The sequence below is a fragment of the Delphinus delphis genome, chromosome 1 (assembly GCF_949987515.2).
Source record: "Delphinus delphis chromosome 1, mDelDel1.2, whole genome shotgun sequence".
NCBI classification, from domain to species: domain Eukaryota; kingdom Metazoa; phylum Chordata; class Mammalia; order Artiodactyla; family Delphinidae; genus Delphinus; species Delphinus delphis.
The window spans coordinates 38604409-38622648 of record NC_082683.1 but is presented as its reverse complement, the minus strand read 5'-3'; the positions used below and the strand labels follow the sequence as shown (position 1 = coordinate 38622648).

The 18240-nt window shown below is 41.2% G+C and overlaps 2 protein-coding genes across 3 annotated transcripts in view; one reads left to right on the top strand and one right to left on the bottom strand.

The window, feature by feature from the left end:
- Positions 1–8183, bottom strand: part of CMPK1 (cytidine/uridine monophosphate kinase 1) — a 32550-nt gene extending 24367 nt beyond the window's left edge. For both annotated transcript variants that reach the window (XM_060021711.1, XM_060021719.1), the window contains exon 1: positions 7865–8183. In XM_060021711.1, coding sequence (XP_059877694.1) covers positions 7865–8035 — 171 coding nt within the window. In that variant the 5' untranslated portion in view covers positions 8036–8183. The remainder of the gene's footprint in view (positions 1–7864) is intronic.
- STIL (STIL centriolar assembly protein) overlaps positions 7007–18240 on the top strand; it is a 31263-nt gene continuing 20029 nt past the window's right edge. The window contains exons 1-2 of the mRNA XM_060021696.1: positions 7007–7296; positions 16349–16850. The gene's annotated coding sequence lies outside the window, so the exon portion shown is untranslated. The remainder of the gene's footprint in view (positions 7297–16348; positions 16851–18240) is intronic.

The window sequence follows — 18240 nt, the reverse complement described above, 5'->3', positions numbered from 1 at the left end:
CAAAATTTCCTAACCACAAGCCCATACTGATTAAAGAACCTTCTGAAGGATATACTTCAAGAAAGAAAATGATCTCAGAAGGAAGATCTGAGGTGCAAAAATAAATGGTTAGTAAAGAAAATGGTATGTATGTAAGTTATTCTAAACAAACATTTGTTATAAAACATTAACAGGTCATTTGCGGGGATTAAAAAAAATGTCAATATAGAATTAAAATCCTAAAAAAAAGAATAGGACAGAAAATAGAGTTGTGTCCTAAGGTATTTGTATTGTTTGGGGGAGAGTAAAAATATTAATATTAGACTTAAGTTAAATAATATGTGTGCTTAAAATTTCTAGGGTAACCACTAAAAACAGATTGTACAGCTTCCAAAGTACAAAGGAATAAATCAGGAAGGAAAAAATTCTTAAGCAAGTCAAAAGGGCAGGCAAAACTAACACAGAAAAAGTACGATGATGATGATGATAATAAAAATAATAGTTAACATTTATATAGGAATTATCACATGCCAGGCACTGCTCTAAGTACTTTACATACATTAGCTCATTTAGTCCTCACAACACCCCTCTGAGTTAGATACTATATATTATTGTTCCCATTTTACAGATGAGGAAATTGAGGCATAGAGAAACTAAACCTTTGCTAAGATCTCACACATAGTAGGTGTTACGATAAGATTCAAACCCAGACAGTCTAACTCCGGAGTCTGAACTCTACATACTGCCTAGTAGACAATACACTGGTATGACACTTTGACATTTGTTCATATCCTTGCAAATCAATTTTTCTTCAGTCTACTGACTAAGAATGACCGCCGAAGTGTAGCTACTGACGCTGCTCAAGATATTTCTTTCATTGACTATTTATAGATAAGCACAGAATAGGCAAGGAGAGAGATGCTAACATATATGAAGTGGCTAACACAAAGTAGGCACTGTGCCAGACATTTTATTACATGGATTCTCTTGGCTAGTCCTCATAATCACCCTGTAAAGTAGATTAATATCCCAAATTTTCAGGGGAGAAAACCAAAGAGCCAAAAATTTAAATAACTCACTAAATGGCAGAAATCCAGGTATGACTGGCTTCAAAATCTACTTACCAAATGTTTATTCAGCATCAATTTATGCCAGACATTGTACTAGACACTGAAGATATAAGAGTAAATTTAGAAATCTAAGGTTCTCATCCTTATGGAGCTTATGGTGTAATGAGGGAGACAATCCAATAACCATGAAATTAAACGTGAACTACAAACATAAATGTTATAAAGGACAACAGAATTAAAAACTGAAAGGACAAAAGAATAACAAACTGACAGATGTTTTGAAGTGCTTTGAGATCACATAATAGAGAAATCTGACCTAGTCTAAAAATTTAATTTAACTTTAATATTTGCAAAAATCTTTCATATCTTTTCTCATGAAATTCTATTAAGTATGTGTCTTATCTCTACTCTAAATTGAGAACCTCTAGAAGGCAGTATCCCCCAACACAGAGCAAATAGTTTGCACTTAGGAAGTGTTTTCTGGGTCAATCTCACTTGCGTCCATTTACTCTCCTTAGCCTTTTCTCAGAATTGAAACCTCCAACTACCCTATGCAAGGGTAACTCTGCTTTAAGTGTTCTCCACTCCCCCACATCTCCTGGCTGCTTCTTTCCTACTGTCCTTCTAAATTCAGCTCATACATATCACTGCCCCCGAGGAAGCCTTCCCTGACCCACTGAGCTGTAACTTAAATGTCCCTTATCTAAATGGTCTGTGTGTATATTTCTGTCATAGGACTTATCACTCTGTCCTGTCACAGTCACTGTTTAACTTCTATATCTCACAGCTCACTGTAAACTTTTGACAGTAGGGTCTGTGTCTTATTCACCTTAGCAACTATCACAGTGCCTAGCTCTCAAAGAATGTTTTCTGAATAAATGACAAGTAAAGGGAAATTTTTTTTTAAGTCTAATTATGCCGTTCACCTTAATGGACTTCTTGGAAAAAATGAGTAATTTACTCAGAAAAACTTTGAAGAGGAGATTAACAGATTTGAAAAAATTAAAATGATTGATAATCATCCAGTGCTAATAAAAAAAAAGCATACAACTGATGATAGAAATGTAAGTATAATGTTTTTGAAAAGTAATCAAACAATTATCAATTAAAATTAAAAATGCACTTATCTTCTGACTTAGCAATCCCACTTTTAGGAATTTTGCTTGCAAAAATAAAAGCATCCATATGCAATATTATATTTACAAGGAAATTTACTGAAGCACTGTTTGCAATAGCAGAATAATTTCCTGAAATCTACCCTGAGTGTCCATCAATGGGGGGAATGGTACAACTATGCTATGGTAACATCCATATTATGGACTATTCTGCAGCTACTAATAAAAATAAGTTAAGTCTATGTGTAGAGGCCTGAGAGGGCCATGATACATTCAGTAAAAAAAAACAGAATAGTCCCATTTGGAGGTTAAAAAGGTAACTATATGCACTTTTATTTGTAAAAATATTGAGAAAGAGTTAATACCAGACAGTAAATACTGGTGAGAGGTCACCAACTCAGGGTTAGAGGTCACCAACAAATATGTATTACTACTGTAACTTAAAATGGAAAGAAAAAAATGAAGTTTTCAAAAGTAAGAATAGTAAATAACCTGAACATATTCTCCCCTCCTCCAAATTCTTAACAACAACAACAACAAAAATCCCACATTACCATTACCTTAATGAAAGGGTGGTGCTTCAGGAGAGTCGAGGATTCTGTGGACTCTCTTTTACAGATAATTTAAACTTTCCTTTAAAAAAAACAAAAAAGCCCAAAAAACCTATCTCTTACTCCAGCCCATCCCACCAAAAGGAGAAAGGCCTGTTCTGAAGCAAGCTTAATGTCCAGTGGATCTTCCTATCTCGTTTCTTTAATGAGTGGTAGTCTGCTTTAGGGATTTGTAACCAGGAGCTTAAAAGTTTTAGAATGCTCATCAGATTTTTACAACTATACCATTTATTCACTGAGAGTAAACTGAAGTGTTACATGAGAAATCAGAGTAAGACAGAGGTTTCATTCAAATGCTTCTGGTCCTGAAATTGGGAGTACTAACTGCTCCTTGGGCGCCCCCTGGAGACCGAATTTTAAATTTTTTTACATCTTTAGGACAAACTGGTGTGCTATCTATTCATTCAAAGAATACTTATTAAGCACCTATATGTCAGGCACAATGTTCAACACTAGAGACAAAAAGATAAATAAAATCAAATTTCTGTTTTCTACATACTTAAAGTCAGTATCACCCAAAACTTTCTAAGCATAGCAGGTAGGGTACAATGTCTAAGTTATCCATACAGGTCCTGGAGGAAGTTAAAACACAAGATGATAAAAATGCTTCTGGGGTGCTCCCGAAAGCAATTTGGCATGGATATAAACTTTAGCATAATTGTTCATTTAAGGAGAATGTTCACCATCTTTAAAAGAGAGTAGGTTTAAATATCCCAGCTAACACATGCAAAACTGTGGTTGTTATTTTCAGACAAGTTTAGGTTATGGCACTATAATTTTTCTTGGGCCAAAACAATACAAATAAAGCTTAATTAAAAAAATTCAAAAATGACACAGTATCTTCCATCATGATTTTTTAGTCACAAGTTATTCCACAATAATAACTCCACTCTGAGCACTTGACTCCTGATTGCACTGCTTTAGAAAATGGCTAATTTTCAAAAACAAATTTGAGTGTGAGAAGACAGACTTAAAAATTAGTTAGAAAATAAAACAAAACTGAAAAAGATCAGTTCAACTAAATGGGCAAAATTCAATCTCAAAGCCTCCCTCAAACCTTTCCTTTCCAGTTCACAACACTTTCAGAAGATGCTGCATCAGATTTGCCTTTTCTTCCTCAAGGTCTGGGAGAGCAAGTAGTACAGGTAGAATTCACAGCAGGAAAAAAAAAAAAAAAACAAGCAACAGCTTCCCTGTGGTGACACCCTCAACCATAACTGCAATGTCCCAGGATATTAGAGGGCCAGATATTCTCAGGTTCTGTAGCAAGGGTCCAAAGATGTACTTCTGGTGGCCTGAGTTAGAAATTAATGTAATCTTCCCAAAGAAACAATTCTGTTTCAGCCACATTTCAGGTACCCTGTTAGCTAAATTAGTAATGGCATGATAGTTGGGGAATTTAACCTTGATTTATATAACTTTTCCCCTACAGAAAAAAATTAACTCCAAAAATTACAATCGTTTGGGATTCAGCTTACATTTGCCCGTATAATAAAACACTGAGTAAAAATGCAAGAGACTCACAAAAGAAACAAAACAAAAAATCCTCTGACTTAACTGACGATAGACATTCCATTGTTTAATCCACTAGAAGACAGCAACTGCTGAATTATAAGCTATTTGCAATTGTAAGAAAACAGTTGAATTTAAGCTCATATAAGTGTTGAAATCTTAAAGAATAAGATAATACATTATAGAACATATCTCATCATGGAAACCTTATAATTCTTAATTAACAGGTTTAAAATATTATCCACCATTATCAAACAGAGTAAAGAATAAATACTAATTACAGAATGTGGAGATTATTTTTAACCCATTGGAGTAATATGGGTATTATCAGTTTGGGTGTGAACACTTAAAAGTCACATTATGATTCAAAAACAAAATATTTAAATACATTCCAAAACATCAGTCATAAACCAATTTTTTTTTTTTTTTTTTTTTTTTTTTTGCAGTACACGGGCCTCTCACTGTTGCAGCCTCTCCCATTGCGGAGCACAGGCTCCGGACGCGCAGGCCCAGCAGCCACGGCTCACGGGCCCAGCCGCTCTGCGGCATGTGGGATCCTCCCGGACTGGGGCACGAACCCGTGTCCCCTGCATCGGCAGGCAGACCCCCAACCACTGCACCACCAGGGAAGCCCCATAAACCAATTTTTAAAAAGTAAAACTACAGTGCACTTCAAAGTAAAAACAACCAACCTCATAAATTAAGAACAGGAACTCTAAAACAGAGGAAAAAATTATTTGCATCCATGCATGCCAGATATTTTACCTCATTTCATATTCATAAATACCATACCAGACAGGTGTTATTTCTTCCTTCTTACAGAGGAACCCAAGGTAAAACAACAACTTCTCTGGGACTAAAGAGATAGTAAATGGAACAGTTAGGGTTTGAACCCATATCTGTTTGACTCTAGTAAAGTCTTTTCCCCCTCAGAATGGGAGAAAATATTAGTGACCGACAACAGATTCATCTCCAAAATATACAAACAGCTCCTGCAGCTCAATATTAAAAAAACAAACAACCCAATCAAAAAATGGGCGGATGATCTAAATAGACATTTTTCCGAAGAAGACATACAGATGGCTAAAAAGCATCATTACATCATTGCTAATTATTAGAAAAATGCAAAATAAAACTACAGTGAGGTATCACCTCACACACATCAGAATGGCCATCATCAAAAAATCCACAAACAGGGCTTCCCTAGTGGCGCAGTGGTTGAGAGTCCGCCTGCCACGGGTTCGTGCCCCGGTCCGGGAAGATCCCACATGCCGCGGAGCAGCTGGGCCCGTGAGCCATGGCCGCTGAGCCTGCGCGTCCAGAGCCTGTGCTCTGCAACGGGAGAGGCCACAACAGTGAGAGGCCCGCGTACCACAAAAAAAAAATCCACAAACGATAAAGGCTGGAGAAGGTATGGAGAAAAGGGAACCCTCCCACACTGTTGGTGGGAATGTAAATTGGTATAGCAACTATGGAGATCAGTATGAAGGTTCCTTAAAAAACTAAAAACAGAGCTACCATGTGAGCTAGCAATCCCACTCCCGGGCATGTATCTAGAGATAACCATGATTCAAAAAGATACATGCACCCCAATGTTCACTGCAGTGCTATTTACAATAGCCAGGACATAGGAGCAACCTAAATGTCCTTGACAGAAGAATGGATAAAGAAGATGTGGTTTATACATACAACAGAATATTACTCAGCCATAACAAAGAACGAAATAATGCCACTTGTGGCAACATGGATGGACCCAGAGATTGTCATCATGAGTAAAGAAAGTCAGACAGAGAAAGACAAGTATCATATATCTCTTACATGTGGAATCTATAAAATGGTACAAATGGACTTATCTGTAAAACAGAAACAGAGTCACAGATGTAGAAAACAAGCTTATGGTTACGGGGCGGGGGGGGGGGGGGAAGGGAGGGGGAGGGATAAATTGGGATATTGGGATTGACATTTACACACTACTGTGTATAGAACAGATAACTAATAGGGACCTACTGTATAGTACAAGGAACTTTACTCAATACTCTGTGATGGCCTATATGGGAAAAGAATCTAAAATAGAGTGGATATATGTATATGTATAACTTATTCACTTTGCTGTACACCTGAAACTGATACAACATTGGAAATCAACTATACTTCAATAAAAATAAAAAACAAACAAAAATAAAGTCTTTTCTCCTTCCCCTACTATGCTATTTACATGTAAGAGGTTTCATATATACAACAAAAACCTTAAACCATCCAATTGTCATGTCTTTTAAAAAGTGAAAAGAACGAACAAAAATAAGGAGAAAAATATTTATGTATCTTTTGCTTGAATTAGCTCCACTTATAGTCTTACAAATGATCAACAATTATAAATACAGCTGTAAAACACATAATGAAGATTTTACCATCCAACTTTTTCTGGATGCTCTTTAGAGAATAAAATATAGGACAGGAGTGGGTGAGGAGTAAAATCCCAAAGCTAATAAAAGCCATAACCTGGAAAAGAGGAGGAAACTATTTTCGAAGTTCTGGGTCAAAACTTTTGCTGGTCACCGAGTTTCACAAGGATTCTTTGGTGTTTTACAGCACTACTGGTCTGCTCTTCTGTTTCTAGATATCTTCTGTTTTCCTTCTCTCGCAAACATTCCCCAGATTCTCCAATAAGCCTTTCACCCACACTGCAGCTAACCACGTATCTGTTCGAAAATTGTTAACGGAATTGAAGCATTAACCTTACCACGCTTTGGGGGAAAAAAAAAGTAACACCATTTTAGACTTGGGAGGCATTTCATACTGAGTTTAAATCTGTGTGCACAGCCTCTACTGTTCTAGTGGGGGCAACCGAGACTCGGAGAGAGGAAGTGACTTGGCCATCGACTCAGGGTAAGTTGGCAGCCGGGCCAGAGGTTGAAGTTTGATCTCATACTCCACGGCTTTTTCCAACCACACCAACCCGGGCTGAGCCTCAGGGCTGGTACTGACTTGGACGGGTTCAGAACACCTAAGGTAACGCCCTGTCGCCCGGGTCTCCTTTCTAGGATAAAGACTAATTAGTAGACGGTTCAGAGTTTAGAGGGCCTGCAGGAATGGGCGTGGTGGAAAAACCGGTCTCCCCTTCAGGCAGCGGTGAGCTCACCCAGCCTCTAACCCAAATCGACGCTGCTGCCGCCTCCGGCCGCCCCACAACCAGCGACACAGTGACCTCTGCGCGCTGGGGGCCCCGGAAGCGGACCCTCCCGGGATACCTCTCCCAGCCCACTCTCGAGACGAACTTGGTCCCCAAAATGTAAGGAAAGAGGGGCGCAGGAACAAAGCAATCCCAAACGGTCCCCCTCCTTTCTGGGTACCCCCGAGGCGGGCGGACGTGGACTACCAGTTCCGACATGCCGCGCGCCGGCGGACCCCCGAAGCACCGCCACGCCGACGGTGCGCCGGTCATCGGGACCCGTAGTCCGCGGCTCCGGGGCGGTGGGGGGTGGGGCGCGTGGGGGAGGCGCGGACAGACGCGCGCTGCGGGACTGGCCGGCCCGGCGTCCGGTCAAGCACAGGGAGCCGCCGGCTGCCCGGGCCTCACCTCGACGATGCGGGCGCACTGGGTCCCCTTGCCGGCGCCGGGACCGCCGAGGACGAACACGACCTGCGGCCTCATGAGGCGGTGCGGGCAGAGGAAAAGCGGCCGGCCGGTCAGCAGCGGGAAGCTAAGGCCTAGGACGTACAGCAGCCGGCGGCCGCAGCGGCGAAGCATGCACCGTGGTCGGTAGGACGCTGATGCAGCTGACAGCGGCCGGGCAGGCGTTGGAGCGGGAGCGGGGCACGGAAAAGGGGGCGGGCCGAGCCTGCGCCAGCCGCGGTCCAGCCGCCGTGGCTGCCGAGGCGTCCGCGCCGCGGCCGGAAGGGGCGGGCTTCCGCTGCTCTCTCGTTAGCCGCGCCCCTACGTCCCCCACGCGGGGCCGCGCTCGCGTCCTCCCCGCCCCTCTGCTGGCTCATTGATTCTTTCGGTCCGCGGGTCTTTTATCCTGAGCCTCCTGGTGTCGGGCCTGTGCTGGCGTAAGGGATGTGACCCACGGGAGAGCAAAGCCCATTGTCGCTGCTCGCAAGTTTAAATTCCAGGGGCCAGGCAGCCGACCTGAACAAGTCAACACACGAATAAATAAATGCAAACAGCAATATCGGCTTTGAAGGAACCAAAAGGAGGAATAACAAGAGATGAATGTAATTTGGGTAAGGTAGTCAGACCTCTGAAGAGGTGACATAGAAGCCAAGGCATAAGGATAGCAAAGAGCAAAACTAGGCAAAGACTGGGATAGAGTGTCCCACAAAAAGAGAAAAGGCGAGTGCAAAAAGCCTAAAACTTTCAACTGTTAGAGCAATTGAAAGGCCAGTGAGATCAGAGTTGTGTGAAACGAAGGAGGGAATGAAAGGTGGGAGAGTTTGGCCGACGGCAGATCAGTCAGGCCCTTTGGTTAAGGAAAGCAGTTTGGATTATATTCTAATTGCAACGGGAAGCCCTTTTAACTATAACTCCATTTCCCTGCCCCTTGCATTAGGGAAAAACCTTGAGAACAAAAGGAGTCCAAGGAATGAGTCTTAGTGAACAGACCTTTAAAAGTTGGAGAGAGAAGGAGGAACCTGAGAAGGCAGAGCCAGAAAGGTTAAGAGGAAAACCAGGAGAATGTGGTGTTCCAGCAAAGAGAGTGTTTGGGGTGGGACTGTGGTGGTGTAGTAGTGAACACTTAAAAACAAATGAGTACAGATAAATTGGATTTGGCAGCAGGGAAACTTATGAACTCTACAGTTCTGCCCAAAGCAAATCATACACTGTATCTAATTTGAATCCCGATTGAAAAAGGAGTGGATAGGAGATGAGTAAATGAAAACAATACTGAGAATAAGGGTCAAGGCAAAGTTCATTTAGGATGGGAGATAGGGGCCCTGCTGTCTAATATGGTAGCCCCCATTTAAAAATGCAAAAAACATTGTTAGTTTGTAAGTCTATACCAAAACAGGTGCCCACAGGCTATAGTTGCTGCCCCCTGGCCTAGCAGAATGCCTGGTGTTAGAAGTCCAATCCAAGCTTAGAGGAACGCTCCAAATCCTCCACCTACCAGGGAGGAGGACCTAGGACATGTCAGCTGAAAGTAAGAATGACTGGTCATGTTATAAAGAGGTAGTAGGAGTACAAAAAAAAGGCCATATTGAAGCAAATGTGCCTCTTTTCCATTGTGCATGTTCTCTTAAGTGACTTTTCTGTATCTTATGGCATAATTGCCAGATTTGAAAGATGTTAAGGGGATGGGGGTCTGTGGAAAAGGGCCTAGGAAGCTATTCTTTGGCTTTTAGTGAAAGCCTTGTGCCCTTTTCACATGCGTTAGGAGAGAAACAAAAAGATAGTCTTTCTGGCTCCCATGATAGAATCCACCAGTACTAATGATTCCACATATGAGTCTGGGTTCAAAACTTCATTGTATACTTAGAGCAATATGTAGTGACTTTTCTCTCTTTGACTCCCTGGAGAACTTGACTACAGTAGGCTAAGTTCTTAGTATCCTCCACCTTGCCCATCTCCTGCCAACCATGCTAGGCAACTGAGGAAAATACTAAAGAAGAAAGATATAAAAAAAAGTGAAACCTAGATATCCACATCCACCAAGGGTTTTCCAGGAAGTTATTTCCAGGAAGAACAAGACTAGGCCAAAAGGACAGTTTATTATTTGTTGGCTCTTTGGGCCTATTCTGGTTATCTGTTCTTACACAGCAAACCTTAGTGGATTACAACAACAAGAAATGCTTGGCGTGGGAACACCACCCCCAGCCCAAACGTCACACACATTTGGTGACCAGAAGTGTTCGGTTTGAGTAGTGCTGTGGGTAGAGAGAGGAGACACATGGGAGTGTCTTTCCAAGACACTTGTTTACCACACCAGGCAGTCCCATGGAGCCAAGCCAAGGAGGCTAGGATCCGTAAACGACACGGTGCTACTCTGATGCTCGAACATTTAACCCCTCTGCTTGTCTAGAGTGAAAGGTCTAACTCTTAGTGCCTTGGTCCTCATTTGTCCCCAAAGAATTCATTTTGCCTTAGCCTTATATCAGTGCTTCTACTCCTTGGAGGTGGCAGAGAAGCAATGAGTTCCACCTAGATGCAAACAATCAGACCCTCAATAAGAAAATGTCTCAATAAGAATATATTGAGTAAATGGCTGTCACCTGTAAATGGTAGAGGGCCATTTCCTACCTAAATCCATAGATTGAATCCATAGATTACATAAATTTGATTGATATCTATTGAATATCCACTATGTGCCAAGGATTTCACTTATATTCCTTAGTTTTTGGATGATATTCAAACTTTTAAATAATCAGTACAATCAGAATATTTATAGAGATTTCTGGGGCGGGGATTTGCTGTGCCAGGCATCAGTCCTCTAATTGTGGGGTCTTAAGGAGGTCCTAGGTGTCCCAGGAGAGGGGAAGAGGGCATTCAAAGTTCTCAGGAGAGAAGCTATATCTAACTCATATGGAAATAATTCACTTTTAACCACCAACACAATCTCACCAGTTGTCTGTTGGCTAAACATCAAGCCTTGCCTTATAAAATGCTCGTAATGCTATGAAGTTAGTACTGTCATTTTGCAGATTGAAAAAGAGAACCAGGAAGTGGAAGTACTTTGTTCAAGGCCACAGAGGCAGTAGATAGCAAAGTCAAACTCAAACTTAGCGTGTATAGCTTCAAAATATGCGTTCTTTCTATACATTACTGACCCTTTATGAGATAAGAAGTTCCACACTCACAAAATCCCTTCAAAGTAAGTTCTGTTACAGATGAGAAGACTGATCTCAGAAAGATGTATTACAAGAGCTATCCTCAAAACCCACTCCTACCCATATGAGTTTATTTATCAAGTACGTTAGGTCTTCGGGGCATATATTCAGTGTATGCATACTGTTCCCAGAGTATAGCTATGTTCCTAGTGAACTCTTGAGGGTCTTGAGAAGTAGGGCCTTGTCACCATTTATGTCCTGTTTATCATAATTGTCCTTTAGATATCTGTTCCCATACTTTCATTTTCCCACTCTTGACCACACCTGTTTGCTGGTATGTGCTGTTCATTTTTCAGGATTCAGCTCAGATTTTACTTCTTCCGGGAAGCTCTCTCTAAATTCCCAAGACTGGGTTAGGTGCCCCTCTTTTGTTTCTACACCCACTACCACCACCACCACACTTACTCTGTTCCTTGTTTACTTCTGGCCTAACACTGTGGCGTATTGTGTATCTCCCTACTAGATTTAGAGCTCCTTGAAGGAAGAGACTATGTCTGATTACTCTTTGTACAACATAACAATGTCTACTGTTACAACGTGATTTGCTCTCTTAAGGGAACTCCAAGGTTCTTGGAAGATTCAGAATATATAACTTGGTTGCTGCCACTCAAGTTCTATCTACAATGGTCTTTGGCAACTACTTCCTTGTAATTCCAGAAATACCTTTCTTGAGTGTACCTAGGAACTGGTTTCTAGGATCAGTCTGGGTGATGGAGCAAAGATAGGGCATGTGGGTGGCACAGGTGGGTGGGTGGCAGGCCATATGCTTTGCATTCAGGACTTCACAGCCATCTGTTATATTGTGATCTATTTCCTGGAAGGATGCTTAGCCCATTACACAGCCTGATGCTTAATGGAGGTTCTAAAATGAAGATTCACGTTATTCAGATTTGCACGGTTATTGCTGTAATGCTTTATCAAAGGAGCTTTTATCAAAGATTCTGAGAGCATTGGTTAAAAGAAACATGGTCTTTTAAAAGCTGATGTGCCAAATCTGGCAACAGACAATATGCCTACCCTCCTGGGAGTGACTGTCGGCTAAGCTCAGTCCATACTGCAGAATGGCAGCCTGACCAGTGAAGGGAGATTGTCTTTGGCAGGTCTTACAGTGTTTTTGCCTGTTAACTTTGCAAGCCTAGGTAGTTTGGTTATGCCTACAGTGTCTTTGTCTGCAAAATCAGGATGATGGTAAAAAAAATCAGTGTGGCCAATACTTACAGAGAATTTACCGATGTGTGTTATTTGCTCATTCTAGTCTTTATTCCAAACAATCCAAGCTCTAAAAAATAAGTAAAATAAGTCACATGACTTGACACAATAAATTATTATTACCTCTCCCAAGAGGTTTGAGTCTCAAGGAATTGTGCATAAATTAACAGATTAACAGTCCCCCTTAAAAATATGATGTTGCTTAAAAGCAAAGCTGTAGTTGTTTTGAAAAAGCAGCAGTCCAGCTTAGCTCAGAAGTGTAAATACAGAAAGGGAAAGTTGGGTGTTTGGAGAAATTTAGTAAATAAGGGCAGAACCGGTAACTGATTCCAACTTCCCTGTTCCTGGTGAAAACAATAGCTCTTTAATTCCCACGACTAGCCTATTAGCAGGTACATCAGGGTTTATAACACTGAACATTTACCAGGTCTTATCATAAAGAGCATGTCACGTGGTCAGGGACTGAAAGGGAATAAGGAAAAATGAAAACAATTGATATGTTAGAATGTAGAATTTTGGATTAATTTTTCTCTTTACATTTTTTTCTTTGTAGCATTGTTTATGCGACAAATTCATACATTTTTTTAAAAGTATGACATACTGAGAGGCCCGCGTACCGCAAAACAAAAACAAAAACAAAGTATGACATACTGGAAATGGTTCTCTGTGAAGCAAATTAAAGTGCTTAGAAATTTGAAAAATAATACCGGTAGCTTTTCTCTGTAGGGGCCAATAGCCATAGCAATTCCATGGTGTCCTGAAATAACATAAATATATATAAGCAAGGATCAAAGAATAGCACAGTATATATTCAGTCTATTTAAACTGGCCTGTAATCTAACAATAATTCATATTTGCTTTGGATAATTACCTCTTATTACCCCCCCATAAAATTGTGCCTTCCTTGTTCTTTGCTTGTCATGTCCTTCCAATTCCCCATGCCATCTAGCACAAAGCTTAATGTGTAGTAGATCCTTGGTAGAAAATTTGTAGATTTTATTTCACTAAGCTTATTCTCTAATTTAACAAATCAATTCCCTTAATCTCTATGTACGTACAGCAATGTGTTGCTCATTTATTAACACTGGCAGTTGTCAGTATACCTGGACTAATAATATATGGGCAGCCTTTTAATTAACTTTCACACTTATTATGAATTAACTCTTTTATGATAATATACAATATACAAATGAGGAAAATCAATCTTAGAGAGTTTAAATGGCAGAATTGGGGCCAGATGCCCAAAGCCAGTGCTTGTTACATCATACCATATTTCAAAAAAAAATTTTCAATACCTAAGGAATAAGCCCTTTGGACTCCTCCACGTTGTCCTAAATATGAGGCTGAGTCATTCCAATCCAAAAATGAAGTCAGTAATTACTTTTCATTCAATTCAAAAAATATCTACTCTATCCATAGCATTTAACGTATATCCTGCTTAGAAGTCCAGTGGTAATAAAATGTTTAATTGAAGTCTTTTTGAGTTATTATTAAGCAAAAAAGAAGGCATTTATCTTATTTTATTGCTGTTGTTCAAAAAATTAGCATATACTTCAACTCTCCTTTTGCCCCCTCCTTTCTTTTTTTTTAAACAGAGTTTATTTTTAAGAACAGTTTTACACTAACAGGAAAATTGAGAATATAGTAGAGTCTCCTCATACCACCCCCCCACCGCCACCCAGTTTCCCCTATTATTAACATCTTATATTTAGTATGGTACATTGTTACAATTAACTGTCCAATATTGGTCACTATTATTAAGATCCATAGTTTATTTACATTTTCTTAGTTTTTAACCCAGTCTTATTTTTCTGTTCCATGATAGCCCATTACATTTAGTTATCTCTTTAGGCTCCTCTTAGCTAGTTTCTCAGACTCTCCTTGTTTTGATAACCTTTACAGTTTTGAGAAGTACAGTTCAGATACTTAATAGGTTTCCCCACTGTTGGAATTTGTCTGATGTTTTTCTCAGGATAAGTCTGGATTTATAGATTATTGGAAGGAAGACCACAGAGGTAAAGTGCCATTTTCATCACAGCATATCAAGTATACATACTATTGGCCTTGATCACCTGGCTGAAATACTGATGGTCAGGTTTCTCCACTGTAACTCTTTTCCCCACTCCTTTACATTCTGTACACCTTGGAAAGCTGTCAATATGCCCAGCCTACACCTAAGGAGTAGAGAGTTGTGTGTTATGCTTGCCCCTTCCTTTTTGTCTAATTCATTTCATCTTACATTTCTGTTTCAGATATTTTAAAGTAGTTCTTTTTTTTAAAAAAATTAATTAATTAATTTATTTATTTATTTTTGGCTGTGTTGGGTCTTCGTTTCTGTGCCAGGGCTTTCTCTAGTTGTGGCAAGCGGAGGCCACTCTTCATCGCGGTGCACGGGCCTCTCACTATCGTGGCCTCTCTTGTTGCGGAGCACAGGCTCCAGACGTGCAGGCTCAGTAGTTGTGGCTCACGGGCCTAGTTGCTCCGTGGCATGTGGGATCTTCCCAGACCAGGGCTCGAACCCGTGTCCCCTGCATTGGCAGGCGGACTCTCAACCACTGCACCACCAGGGAAGCCCTAAAGTAGTTCTTAAAAGAAAACATAAATCATGAGGGGCCCACACAAAGTTTTTTTCTTTTACATCCTAAATTCACTCTGTAATCAAATTCTGTTGAGTTTACCTTCAAAATATACACAGAATCCAGCAACCTCTCACCACCTCCATTGCGGTTCAAGCCATCAATCTCTCCCTTACATTATTGCAGCAACCTTCTAACTGGTCTCCTTGCTTCTGCCTTTGCTCCCTACAGTTTATTCTCTATGTGGCAACCATAGTAATGCTTTTAAAACCTAAAATCAGATCTTGTCATTCTCCTATTTAAAATCTTCCATTGGCTTCCAGTCTAACTGAAGAGTGCAGGTAAGTCCTTATAATGCCTTATTTGATCTACCAACACCTCCTCCCTCTTCAGCTGCTGATATTCTTCTAACCCACTTTGCTCAGCACATACTGGCCTCCTGCTCTTCGTTGAAGATGCCAGGAAACTCTCACCCCAGGGCCTTTGCACTTAATGTAAAGCATGGCAGCCATCTAAGTGTGCCACCTGTATCTCTCTCTAGAAAGAATTTGACAATTAGCTGCGCAGAGTACACTTAGCTGACGGCCTCTTGTTATGGTCTTCTGGATCTGCCTTAATTTTGTGCTTGCTCTTTTTGGGAAGCTCCAGGCAATGACTGAGCACAGCAAGGGTTCTAGTCATTTCTGCCTAATGTGGGACTCCTCCAATGGGCAATATTTGCTCCAGAGTTCCCCACTGGGTCAGCCAACTTTGTCAGACGTGCATCACTGGCTAAGCCTCTTCCTGTTCTCACACCAGAGCTGAAGAACTCACCAGCATTTCTCTTAAAATGTGTGCCCTAGATTCTAGGAATTTTTCCAGGAAAGCAGAGAATGACGCTCTATGGAGCATGTATTTCTTGGCTCGTTTGATACATTTTTCAGGATGGTGTTTTCACTCTGTCAAAAGGGTGGATGCATATTCAGAACAAGACAGGCTACAAATGCAGCGCAGACTTCAACACACTCCCACATTGCTCAAGAAACTAACAAAACTCTAGAGAAACGTGACATTTGACATTTCGAATCTGGACTCTGCAATAACTAGCTGTGTGATCCCTTGTTGAATAGGGATAGTAATACCTACGTTGACTGTTAGGACAGTCAAATACGATAATGGAGAAGGCTCAATTACCAACGATACTTGTGGAGATAACTATAAATCATCACACTAATACTAATACCATATGCTATATATAATACCAATACTATATATAATACCAATACCATACATCATACATAATACCAGTTTTCGTTGTGGAGATAAGTATAAATGACTTATAAATTTGTCACGTTCTTTTCTGCTCAAACAGGAAGGAACTAAAATTTTTTTATGTTATTGAGAGGAAAGGACGATTCTTAGGAAAGAAACTGGAAGAAATCTAACTTCCCCTCTCTTTTTGTCCAATCAAGGGATTTGGTACGCTTCTAGTCGCCGAGCGAGGACCAGGGCAACGAGCACTTCCGGTTTCCTCTGCCATCCTCTCATCCGCCAGGCTGGGCTTTTCACTGCGCGTGCGCAAATCCCGCCCCACCCCGGAACTTAACCGTTGACGAAATTGAAGTGTTTAAATCCTCCGGAATCTAATCCTGGATGGCGGGTGGCGCCCTCCTTTCTCCACGGAAGCTTGGGATTGGTCGGTATGGGACCAGTGCGGGGCGCTGATTGGCTGGAGCGCCAGGGTGTCGCGGCGACCGTGAGTGACGCCTTCGGCACCGCCCTTGCTCCCTGACGGGTTGGGCTTCTGACCAGTCAACAGGCGCGGCGCGGACTTCGGTTTCGCGAGTTTCTGTTTGCCGCCCTGGTTCCCGCGACCTCAACGTCCCAGAGGCGGGGCGGCGTCGGCGGAGGCGCTCCTTGGGGCCGACCTCTGTTCCGGCCCAACAAACAAACCTCGACTCGGCGGAGGTTGAGGTGAGTGGGGATATGTGCTTCGGTTCCCCTGAGGAGCGGCAGCAGGACGAGAGGAAGGAGGGTGGGCAACACTCAGGGCCCAGTGGTGGGTTCAGGCCTCCAGGAGCCTGGACTAATGAAATGAAGGGAAGCTAGTAGGAGAAACAAATTAAGCGGACCATGAATTCCTTGGGAATCGTTTGTACATAGGTGTGTGAACGTGGTTTGGAATCGATAACGTGCCGTTTAAAGTTTTTACTGTGAAAATTTCTTGACTAAAGCCCTGTGTGCTCGGACAGCTACATAGTAGGGAATCAGTTAACGTTTGAAGTTCGTGGTCTACTGGAAGTAATGTATAAACAACAAAGCGTGAAAATGCTGTGTATGTGAACACAGGCGGTAGTAACACCACCATGGTGCCTAGGAAATGGTTTCACAGAGGAGTTGACATTCGGATTGGATTGTGAAGGATGCTGGGGGTTTACCAGAGCTTTCCAAGTAAAGGGGACAGCCTGCATGCAGAGATACTCGGGAACTGCAAGTAGTTCACTTTGATTGTGTTGTTGGAGGAGTGAATAGGGGTTAAGTTTGGAATAATAGGATGGGGCCAGATTTTGAAGGTCCTTTATTCTGTACATAAAGAAGAGCCATCAACTCTTCAAGCAGAATAACTTGATCAGATTTATATAGAAATAACCCTTCTAGCAGCACTGTGGGGACATTTCAGTAAATCTGGTGAGAGCTGATGAAGTCAGGAACTCAGGTAGCAGAGATGGAAAGACAGAATTTACATCGGGGAAGAGGGAGGAAGGAAGAGGTAAGGATGACTTGATGCTTTCTGTTATCCAGGGAGAATATGTTTTGCTAGGTATATGTGTTATGTTTCACTAGCTTTAATTGCTTGTGTGTTACTGTCAGAATAAACTGTCTCGTGTGTTTTTTTAATAATGAGAAGTAGGTCAACATTATCTTTTTACCCTAATGCATAAAGGAAGAGCAGACAAATATGGAGTTTTAAGACTCTTTTGTTTAATGAAGAAAAACGGCACTTTATTACTTCCTAGAGTTACGACTATCGATCTGAATATTGTTATCCATGACAACCAAGTAGCATAGAAGGACTTTAGAGTTTAAAACATGCATTGCCTGGAAGCTGTGTGACGTCCAGATGCCTCTAAGAGGGACTTTTTATCAACCTTACAAGGGCACTTTCAATAGGATTTTGTTCTTGTAAATATTTCCAACTTCTGACTTTAACTAAAAAATTCTTCTAAATGACTTCTGCACCAGCATGAATAACTCTCTCCTTCCTTATCTTGCTTTAAACAATTCATTTTTGCTAGAATTGAAGTAGAATGTACAGGGCCTAAAGATTAACTCTAAGATTTAATAAAAAGACATAGCAAATAAT